This window comes from Pseudonaja textilis, unplaced genomic scaffold, assembly GCF_049901715.1.
Source record: "Pseudonaja textilis isolate UNSWEBS1 unplaced genomic scaffold, rPseTex1.2 PTEXSCF50, whole genome shotgun sequence".
In the NCBI taxonomy this organism is placed as follows: Eukaryota; Metazoa; Chordata; class Lepidosauria; order Squamata; family Elapidae; genus Pseudonaja; species Pseudonaja textilis.
The window spans coordinates 39,721-51,218 of NW_028262926.1; the positions used below are offsets into that span (position 1 = coordinate 39,721).

An 11,498-nucleotide genomic window follows, 5' to 3' on the forward strand; every position below is an offset into this window, starting at 1 on the left:
CAGGAAAAAAAAAAGGCCATTTCCCTACTTGAGAGACGCGTCAGGAAAAGATTTAATGGGGGGGAATCGCGCAGCTGCTGCCCAAAGGAAGCAGGAGACAAACTTGTAGTTTTATATCAATATAAATGTATTTAACGTTCGCAGCAGAGAAGACAGTCAGGAACATCCTGAGGTAAATCTCAGCCCAGAGAAGAAAAAGGCGGGAGAAAAGGGAAACGCCCCCTTTCCACCTACAGCAACCAATCAGAGAGCAGATCCCCTCAGGCGGGAGCCCTCCCTCCCTCAGTCAAAATGGCGTGTTTGGGACCTTTGTGCGCTTTTCTTCTTCAGCCATTAAATGGGGTATCTTCACATTTAAAGGGTTCAAAAGGAAAAGACCCAAAATAACTTTGCTTTTGTCCATTAGATTGAATTGTCAGGCTGGAATGTTTTTTTTATTATCTTGCACTGGGCTAAAAAGAAATAATCTTTTCCCCCTTTTTTTCTCTTGTACCTCAGACTTTCTTTTCCCCTCTTTCTCCTTCCCTTAATTTCCAATTTCTATTTTCTGTGTGTTTTGTATAATAAATAAATAAGATCTTGAGACTCTAGAAAGAGTACAGAGAAAAGCAATAAAGATGGACGCTAAAATATATTTTTTAAAAACAGTTGCTGGAACTGGGTGTGTCTGGTCTGAGGAAAAGAAGGACGAGGGGAGAAATGGTGGCATCTTCCAATATGTCAGGGATTTCCACAAAGAAGATTTCTTTTTTCTCCCCTCTAAATAAATATAGAAGCGAACCTAATGAAAGAGGCTTCCCCATTGGGCCACTGGAGCGCAGAGGCTGCGGTGAAGGAAGCGACATCACGGAGCCTTGCCTCTCTAGGACGCACACTCGTTCTCCTTAACCCCTGGGGCGCAGCAGGAGGCGGAGAGGCTGCAACGGAATTTGCGGCGGGACATACAGCCGTGCCCCGGGTGAGGGGAGGGGCTCTTCCTAGGTCCCATGCTCCCCAGCCGCCCTCTACATGCCAAGTGGGGAGAGGGGAGGGCGGGGCTTCCGGAGGCCCAGCAGGAGAAGAGGGAAGCCGGGCAAGGAGGAGGCAGGAGGAGAGAAGAGGGGAGGGGCGGCCTCTCCAGCTGCCTCCTTCCCGACCCTGCTTGATGGGGCGGGCTGGGCCCTGCACTGGGATGAGCTGCTTGGGGCTGCGGGCAGGTTGGGGGAAGTGGGTACAGGGGCTGAATCCCCCTTTGTGATCCTGGGCGTTGGTTTTTCTCTCCATCCCAGATCCGGAACCTCGGCAGGCAGGCAAGCCAGGATTTCCTCTGCGGGGGAAGGAAGGAAAGAAGGAAGAGAGTGAGAGGACCGGCAGGCATCAGTCTTGCAGCCCCAGAAATGGTCCTGTGAAGGAAGAGGCCCCCGGAGACACTCCAGAGTCCCTGGAGCTCTTTGGAGCTGCTCTGCTGGAGAGAGGAAGGATGGAGACACCCCCTTTGCCTAAGGAGGGGAGCGGAAAAGCCGCCGCGGCTCTTCAGCCTGGGAGCTGTGGGGTGAGATGGACCAGAACCAGGCAGAAGGTCCTGCAGGAGGGAACCATCCTCCCTTCAAAAGTTCCACCCTGGACCTCCATCCAATACAGGGAGACTGAGGATCCCCGAGGACTTTGCAGCCGACTCCATGACTTGTGCAGGCGATGGCTGAGCCCAGGAAAACACAGCAAAGCCCAGATGCTGGACCTGGTGGTTCTGGAGCGGTTCCTGGCTCTCCTGCCCCCAGAGATGGAGGGCTGGGTGCGGGAGTGTGGAGCAGAGAGCAGCTCCCAGGCGATGGCCCTGGCGGAAGGCTTCCTCCTGAGCCAGGCGGAGGAGCAGAAGGAGCAGCTCCAGTGGCAGGTGGGAGGCTTTAGGGAGCTCGGAGGGGAATAAATAGTGTTTGAATGCTTCGCTCTCCTTCCCAAACTTCTCCCATATTCATATTAATTCTCCAATTCTGATAGGATATTGTTCCATTGTTTTCTCACTCAGCCATATGGATGGATTTTGAGGGCCTTGAGGTTGTGTTCCAAATATAGGAATTCACTTTATATCTTATGATGTACATTAATTCTGCTTCTTCCTTCCTTCCTCCTATTGGAAGTGCTGCTCTGTGCAGATCAGAAATGCTAAGGGAAAGAAGAACCCATCAAATGCCCCTCAGGAGCTATTTTTCAGGAGGATCTCTTGGGAAGATCCAAGTCAGGACCCCTCAGGAGGTAATGGAAGATCCTCCAATTCCCCATCTGTCTTCCCTTCGCTCTTTCTTCTCTCCTATAGAATACTTCCTCCTATTTTGCTAATTATGCATTTTGAAATTATTTATTCCTTACAGAGAAACAAAGAATGAAGCTTTCTGGTTTTTATGAGGGAGATCAAACAGCGGTTGAACCTCCAAATCAAGTAAGAAAGGTTAAAAGAAATTAGATTTCTATTCTGCCTTTAGGAAGTGAAGTGGTTGTGCAGAGGTCTCTCTCCTTCTATTTTCCACCCTTGTTTAGCTTGGATTATTTTTGTGTTCTTCCACAACATGAAGGGCAGAATAGCAGGTTCAAGTTGCTGTCAGCCGGAATAGCTTCCTCTGGTTATCTTGTTCTGCTAGGTTCTCCTCCAACTATGAGAACCTAGCAGAACAAGATAATTTTTGTGTTCTTCCACAACATGAAGGGCAGAATAGCAGGTTCAAGTTGCTGTCAGTCGGAATAGCTTCCTCTGGTTATCTTGTTCTGCTAGGTTCTCCTCCAACTATGAGTTTACAAGAACCAATTTTTAAAAAAGTAGGAATAAATGTATCACAGTGGCAAGATCTGCTATAGACCCATTTTTGGGTAATTCTTTGACCCAGAATTGTGCAAGGCTAATGAAAAATAAATAAATACATTGCCACATTACCATTTTTAAAAAGCCTTATTTATAACCTGTAGTTCAAAAAGAAGCAAATCGTATTAAAAAATAAAGTAGACTATTAAAATCCAAGGGGCGTGTCCGTGTTGAGCGTGGTACTTTGGGCTAGAAAATAATTTCCAATCCTCTGATTTGCACCTTGATTCAGAGATTCTTTGGGGTGTTTTTTGGCAATTGTAGCATAGTGCTTACTCACATTTAAGTGGTTGTCCATTAGGACTCCAAGATCCCTGTTGCACTTTTGTTGAGCCAGGTATCACCTATTCTGTGCCAGTGCATTTGGTTTTTCTTTCCTAAATGTAGAACATTTCTCACTGTTGATTTCATTTTGCTAGTTGGGGCCCAATCTGTTGATCCTTCTATTCTGGAGCTTCTCTTCTGGAGTGTTGGTATTCCTGTCAATCTGGTCTTTTCTGCAAATTTGATGAGTTCCCCTTCTATCCTCTTGTCTAAATCAATGATGAAGATGAACAGATCTTTCAAATCCTCCTGTTCTGTTTTTTTTTCCATGTTCAGGAGGGTCTTGTGTCCTTTGAGGAGGTGGCTGTGTATTTCTCTGAGGAGGAATGGTCTCAGCTGGATCCTGACCAGAAAGCGCTGCATTCGGAAGTCATGCTTGAAAACCACAGGAACGTGGTCTCTCTGGGTAAGAGTTTTCTAGTTCCCAATCAGAGTTCAAGAAGAGAGATTATAGTTAGTTTTTTTATTTAAAAACCACTAATCAGATATTGTTTCCTGGGAGGTAGAAGGAAAGAATGTGGCCTTCTGGTGCTCCAAGGAAGGAAAGAGTCAGTGTCTCGTTGCTTATCTGTGAAGGCTTAAAAAAACGTGGTGTGCTTTTATGTGTCCTCTGGAGGTCGTGTGAGAGGAGTGTCCTCTGAAATCTCCCCAAATTGTGTGAGAACAGAACTTTCATGCTCAGCCCATGGAAGAGCATTCTCCCAATCCAATTCAAGAACAAAGGCCTCATGCAGTGTGTCTCAGAGCATACTAGGGTACAGATAATCCCCGAGCTACAACAGTTAACTTAGCGACCATTCCAAGTTGTGATCTGCCCTCTTCCAAGTACTTGAGACCCTTTTCATTTTCAAAGATTTTTGCGCTGGATCTTGTGCAGCCCTCCGTTTTTTAAAAACACAGGCCTAAAGTACTGCAGTGTGAGATCGCACAAGATTAGCAGCCTGAGATCTTGCACTACTGGTCTTGTGTGATCCTGTACTAAAGTACTCTAGGCCTCTGTTCTCTGCGAACTGATGCCTATACCAGATTTGGCCAAAGAGCCCTTGTGAGCCTATGGGACTTTGGGGCAGTGAAATAGCCATTCTTGAAGCATCCCAACCTTTCCAGCCTCAGCATGAAGAGCATTTACAAGGCAATGGGATGCTTTAAGCAAGTGATTTATCTCCAAAACCTCATCGCTGGGATCGAGGAACAGGCCGAGTGGGGGTCCTGCCTGCCAGACAGACAGTGTGGAGCAGCTGCTCCAAGGTACATCAAGGAAGAAGAAGCTTGTTTCAAAATTGCTTCAGTTTGCACAGGTCTCTACTGAAATTAAGCCACCCAAAAAAATCTTAAGTCCTCCTAAAATTCCTCCTTGGATGTTTCCCCTGATTATTCCTTAACTGAGTAAGATTTGCATATATATATATATGTGTGTAGATAGATAGATAGATAGATAGATAGATAGATAGATAGATAGATAGATAGATAATTGTAAAGAAAGAGATGTTTTCTAGATATTTTCAAAGTTTTCATGATTCATGAATATAGAAATCATCGTGTCTTTCTCATACCACTGTAGGTATGCAAACATACAACCTAATGGAATTTTGGAGAAATTCAGAAGGAAATTCACTTGACTTTCTACACTTTGATCTTTTTCTCTAACCTTGTTATCATTTTAATTTCCCTTTTGTTTTGAAGGTAATAATAGGCAGGAGAATCAAGATTCCTGTGAACTGTTCCAAGTGATCAGTGCTAAAGATGAAACAGAGAAGTTTGGAATTCAAATGGAATTAGAAAGTCATGAGAGAAACCAGTCAAAGAATTGCAACCAGGAAAGCTCATTTTCCACTGCTGCTCCAATGCAAGACTTTCTTGCCCAAGAAGACAAAATAAGGAAAAAAAATACTGGGGAAAGTGTGAAGCTAATCAAAGCTGAAGTACAAGTATATGAACACTATTTAATGCAAAACCAAGAAGAAGATGCTATAAGAAGACACCACGGACAAAATTACAATGGGACATTCATTCTTTCTCTTGGGAATAACTTCCTTACATCTCAAAAAGTGATTGAAACAAAAGAGAAGCCTTATAAATGTTTGGAATGTGCAAAATGTTTTAGGACAAGTGGGCACCTTACTATCCATAAAAGGATCCACACAGGGGAGAAACCATTTCAATGCATGGAGTGTGGGAAGACCTTTGCTCAAAGAGGTCATCTTATTTCCCATAATATGATCCACACAGGGGAGAAACCATTTAAATGCATGGAGTGTGGGAAGACCTTTGCTCATAGTAGTGGCCTTAGAAATCATAAAAAAGTCCACACAGGAGAGAAACCATTTAAATGCATGGAGTGTGGAAAGATGTTTACTCGTGGCAGTGGACTTAAAAGCCACAAAAAGCTCCATACAGGAGAGAAGCCTTATAAATGTTTGGAATGTGGAAAATGTTTTAGAACAAGCAGGCAACTTACTATCCATAAAAGGATCCACACAGGGGAGAAACCATATAAATGCATGGAGTGTGGAAATACATTTGCTCAAAGTGGTCATCTTATTTCCCATAAAATGATCCACACAGGGGAGAAGCCATATAAATGCATGGAGTGTGGAAAGACCTTTGCTCATAGTAGTGGCCTTAGAAGTCACAAAAAGCTCCACACAGGAGAGAAACCATTTAAATGCATGGAGTGTGGAAAAATGTTTACTCATGGCAGTGGCCTTAGAAACCACAAAAACTTCCACACAGGAGAGAAACCATTTAAATGCATGGAATGTGGAAAATGTTTTAGAACACACAGGCAACTTACTATCCATAAAAGGATCCACACAGGGGAGAAACCATATAAATGCATGGAGTGTGGAAAGACCTTTACTCTGAGCAGTACACTTACTTCCCATAAGATGATCCACACAGGGGAGAAACCATATAAATGCATGGAGTGTGGAAAGACTTTTACTCTGAGCAGTACACTTACGTCTCATAAAAGGATTCACACAGGGGAGAAGCCATATAAATGCATGGAGTGTGAAAACACATTTGCTCGGAGCAGTGACCTTAGAAGCCACAAAAAGCTTCACACAGGTGAGAAACCATTTAAATGCATGGAGTGTGGAAAGGCATTTACTCATAGCAGTGGACTCAGAAGCCACAAAAAGCTCCACACAGGAGAGAAGCCTTATCAATGTTTGGAATGTGGAAAATGTTTTAGAACAAGCAGGCAACTTACTATCCATAAAAGGATCCACACAGGGGAGAAACCATATAAATGCATGGAGTGTGGAAAGACCTTTACTCGGAGCAGTACACTTAGTTCTCATAAGATGATCCACACAGGGGAGAAGCCATATAAATGCATGGAGTGTGGAAAGTCCTTTGCTCAAAGAGGTCATTTTATTTCCCATAAGATGATCCATACAGGGGAGAAGCCATTTAAGTGCATGGAGTGTGGAAAGACATTTACTCATGGCAGTGGACTTACTGTCCATAAAAGGATCCACACAGGGGAGAAACCATATGAATGCATAGAGTGTGGAAAGACCTTTGCACGAAGAGGTCATCTTATTTCCCATAAGATGATCCACACAGGGGATAAGCCGTATAAATGCATGGAGTGTGGAAAGTCCTTTGCTCAAAGAGGTCATCTTATTTCCCATAAGATTATCCATACAGGCGAGAAGCCATATAAATGCATGGAATGTGGAAAGACCTTTGCTGAAAAACGTAATCTTATTTCCCATAAAATGATCCACACAGGGGAGAAACCATATAAATGCATGGAGTGTGGAAAGACTTTTACTCGAAGAACTCATCTTATTTCTCATAAAATGATCCACACAGGGGAGAAGCCGTATAAATGCATGGAGTGTGGCAGTGGAGTTAGAAGCCACAAAGAGCTCCACACAGGAGAGAAGCCATATAAATGCATGGAATGTGGAAAGACCTTTGCTCATAGATGAAATCTTATTTCCTATTAGAAATTGGGTGACAAAAAATTATTATGTAAGAATTAAATACATAGAGTGTTGACAATTAGAAATATGTTGATATAATTAATAGAACTATAAATAAGCTAAATTCAGTTAAAATTATTTTGTTACACTATCATCATTGTAACTAGTATATCTGTTGATATTTCTGTTTGTTTTTTCTTGTACTTTTTTGTGTATGATATGCCCTGAAAATATACTGTATTCCAAATGTTTATGAATAAAAATAAAATATATACTCAAATACAGTAAAATAAATGCATGGAATGTGGAAAGTGTTTTGCTCAGAATGGTCATGTTGTCATAAAAGGATCCACGCTCGGGAGAAACTATATAGCAACAGCAATTCCACTCCACATATATACCACTCCACAATGCTTTACCACACTCTGAGCAGGTAACAAAGTCAGCTTATTTTCGCCAGCAATCTGGGTCTTCATTTTAGCTACTTTGGAAGGATGAAACGCTGAATCAACTATGAGACTGTCTGGCTGTGGGCCATTAGCCTGTAGTAATGCGTTCTAACTACTGACCCACCACATCTCTGTAGATTTGTATGTGTGCATATTGCGCTTTTCTGATCCAAATGAGACAGGTTGGATCCAATGTGGAGAAAAATAAGATTTTACACCTGGGCAAAAAACCCCGATTACAGGAAACCTGGCTCAAAAACAGTAACTGTGAGAGGGACCTTGGGAGTCGGAATGGATCACTTAAACATGAGTTGTGTATGCAGCAGCAGCCAAAAAAGCTAATATTCTTGATTGTATAAACAAAGGCATAGAATCAAAATCACATGAAGTATTAGTACAGTTTTATAAAGCCTTAGTAAGACCACACCTGGAGTGATATGGGATTTATTTTATAAATGGTTCGAAAACAGGAAATTAAATGATATTGTCATGATAAGATATATTTAAGGTTGAGTAATTTGTAATACACATGTAATCCTATTAAGAAATGTATATAAAATATAAATTGTTCTGTATTCTGTACAGTGGTGGATTTGTCTTCTATACAGATGCAGATAAATTCAACAAAACATAACGAAGTACTTTTATTGGTTGATCAGGTATCCTCATAACTCACATTTATGACAAACAACTTCTTTAAAGACCAATCCTTTGCATATCTGTTTTATAGGTAAAAATATGATTATCTGCTATCCTTTTCCCTCATCTCGTAGTGGCAGGAATAGACCAGTTACCATGAGTCTGCGGGTTCAGCCAAGAGTGAGGAGAACTCCCCCAACCCATCGAGGGTCAATTTAGTGACCAATTAGGATTATAGATGTGGTCACGTGACATGGACTACATTTCCCAGGATACTTTAACTACATTTACCATGATGCATTCCCTTAAGGGGACAGGTCACAATTGCTATCTAACTATCCAATTCCCATATACTGGCTGGACAGCACATTAATACTTGCCCAAGATATATATACCCAACCATCACACTGTATAACTGAAAGATGCATTTGTTTTAAAATAAAAATAAAATAAATAAATAAAAAGGAACAGCTTTCCTTCAGACAATGCGGTTGCTTCATCACTGGACGTTTTTAGGAAGAGACTGGATAGCCACTTGTCTGAAAGAGATCCTATCGGAATATCAATAGATCCTGAAATGGTATAGGATCTCCTGCATGAGCCGAAAGTGTGGATAGGGGCGCCAGCAGCCGAGGACTTCTATCAGGCTTAGGCAGTAATTGTGAGAGGGATCTTGGAGTCTTAGTGGACAGCCAGCTAAATAGGAGCCAGCCGTGTGCAGCCGCTGCCAAAAAAGCTATTGCAATCCTAAATTGCATTTACACAGAGATACAATCAAGATCAAGTGAGGTACTAATAACCACACTATAAAGCCTTAATAAAACCACACCTAGAGTACTGCATCCAGTTTTGGTCACCACATTATAAAAAAGATGTTGAGATGTAACTATTCCACCATTAAGCAGACATTGCCAAACACGGACACAAGGATATTTGCACATATCTAATGACCTTGTTTTAGCCAACCGCAGGATGTTTCAGTACGAAACAATGACTGTTGGTATTCTCCGTCCCAGGACATGTTAGCTAAGTATGATAAGTATACTTGCAAACTTGCAAACTATCACATACTTTGTTCTTTGTTCTTTGTTTATGAGTTCTTCCATATAAGGTAAAATTCTGCTACCTCCTTTGTGCTCCCCCGCCCGCTTGAAAGAAAATAATAAAAGAGGTTTGTGCAAAGCACTCGGGGCCGCCGGGACCATTCCACCTGCCCCGGGCGCGATGTGCTTCCTCCTTTGAAAACAATCGGATGTCTGGTGTCTGTTATTGGTATTTACCCTTGCGAGGGTCCCGCTAAACTTCTTCCCTGCGGGGAATTCCATAGGCAGCGGAAGGACGCCGACGGAACAACGGACCAGTCGCTCGGCGTGACATTGAGACTCTAGAAAAAGTACAGAGAAGAGCAACCAGGATGATTAGGGGACTGGAGACTAAAACATGAACAATTACAGGAACTGGGCCTGGCTAGTCTAGGGAAGCGAAGGACCAGGGGAGACATGATAGCGGTCTTCCAATATTTGTGGGGCTGCCACAGAGAGGAGGAGGGGATCAAGCTATTTTCTAAAGCGCCTGAAGGCCAGACAAGGAATAATGGCTGGAAACTGAACAAGGAGAGATTCAACCTGGAAATAAGGAGAAACTTTCTGACAGAACAATCAACCAATGGAACAGAAGTTGCCCTCGGAAGTTGTAGGAGCACCATCACTTGAGACCTTCAAGAAGAGATTGGACTGCCATTTGTCAGTAATGGTGGTAGGGTCTCCAGGGGGGTTGGACTAGATGACCTGTAAGGTCCCTTCCAACTCTGATTATCTGTTAAATCTGATCTGTTAAATCTGACTTCAGGCACCAGGGCTCTATCAATTCCTAGATGGACAGAAGGAGAGAATCCTCAGAGCTGCAGCGGACCTTTTAAGGACCCTCCTGGGAGGCTCTTAAGATACTTACATACACACACCATTAATTCATCTAAGAATTGTGCCAGTTACAGGATTTGGTGAAAGAGGAGATCAAGAGGGATCCCTTCCAAGGCTCTGCATTGATCCTGGGATCTGCCTGATCTCAGCCTCCATCTGCCCACACCTTCCCTTTCCCCAAGATCCCCCCATCCCTTCCACCCTCACTGCCGCCCCCATCCCTGGCAAGCTGCTGTCTGGGAGTTGGACACCTCCGCACCTTGTTCCCCAGGAACAGCCAGTTGGAAAGGGGCCGGCCAGCTGCAGGCAGAGCTTGGTTTTGGGGGGTGGGTGTCTGTCTGCCTCTTCATTTCCCCAAATTCCCACATCGTAGCCCTGCCAAAGCCTTGGTATGTCCTGGAATCCGGGCCGTCCTGTGTCTCTCATATCCCTCATTCTCCTCTTTCCTTCCTGCCAAGCCCACCGCCTCCATCTCCCCCTATCAAGATGGACCCCGCTTCCCCCAACACCATCCTCCTCTGCACCATGATGGACTTTTACCCCCTGGAGATCGAGGTCCAGTTGCTGAAGAACGGGTGGAGGCTGTGGCCTTCGGGGAGGAGCTCCGGAACGGAGATTTGACCTACCAGCTTCAGGTGATGCTGGAGACCCAGCCCCAAAGTGGGGGGACCTCTACGCTCGCCAAGTGAGGCATGCCAGCCTGGAGGCCCCCCATCACCATCCAGCAGACAAGAGGCTGACTTGAAAGCAAGCAGCCCTCCCTAATTTCCATCCAGATGTGGGCTTTGCCACCAGGAGAGGGGAGACCCCGGAGTTCGCCTTCTCTAACATCCAGGAAGCATTTAAGTTTGCGCCATTTCTCCTCCGCTTCCCACTCCTTTCCTCAGAGAACTTCTACTTCTTCCCCATCATTTCCAGGTATTTCTCTCTTTCAGCAGAGAAAAACATCAAGTAGCATTTGGGAAGAACTTTTGCCAGTAGACAAGTGTTCTGCTTATGACTCTCTGGATGGGTATAAAGCAGACAGAGCAACTCCACAAAGCATCCATACAATGTCTTTTTTATTGGTTCATCATGACGAGGTTCTTCTTAATGTCCAATCCTTTGCACATCTGCATTATGGTGTAGAAAGATAATAAACTCTCATCCCCATGATGATTGAACCGGCTGCATGGTAAAGGATTCAGGCAAAAGTGAGGAAGCCTCCCCCAACCCAACAAGGGTCAATTTAGTGACCAATCAGGATTACAGATGTGACCACAAGACATGGACTACATTTCCCAGGATACCTTAACTACATTTACCATGATGCATTCCCTTAGAGGACAGCTCTCAATTTCTAACTAACTATCCCAAATCCCATTAACTCTAAACGGCCTGGACGGCACAAAAAGTG

General features: G+C 43.8%; 1 protein-coding gene across 1 annotated transcript in view; it reads left to right on the top strand.

Annotated features, from left to right (window-relative positions):
* Positions 1 to 872: 872 nt before the first annotated feature.
* Positions 873 to 11,498, top strand: part of LOC113450366 (uncharacterized) — a 41,604-nt gene continuing 30,978 nt past the window's right edge. The window contains 6 exon segments of the mRNA XM_087919201.1: positions 873 to 1,015; positions 1,269 to 1,873; positions 2,118 to 2,232; positions 2,349 to 2,416; positions 3,434 to 3,563; positions 4,841 to 7,007. Coding sequence (XP_087775327.1) covers positions 1,009 to 1,015; positions 1,269 to 1,873; positions 2,118 to 2,232; positions 2,349 to 2,416; positions 3,434 to 3,563; positions 4,841 to 7,007 — 3,092 coding nt within the window. The 5' untranslated portion in view covers positions 873 to 1,008.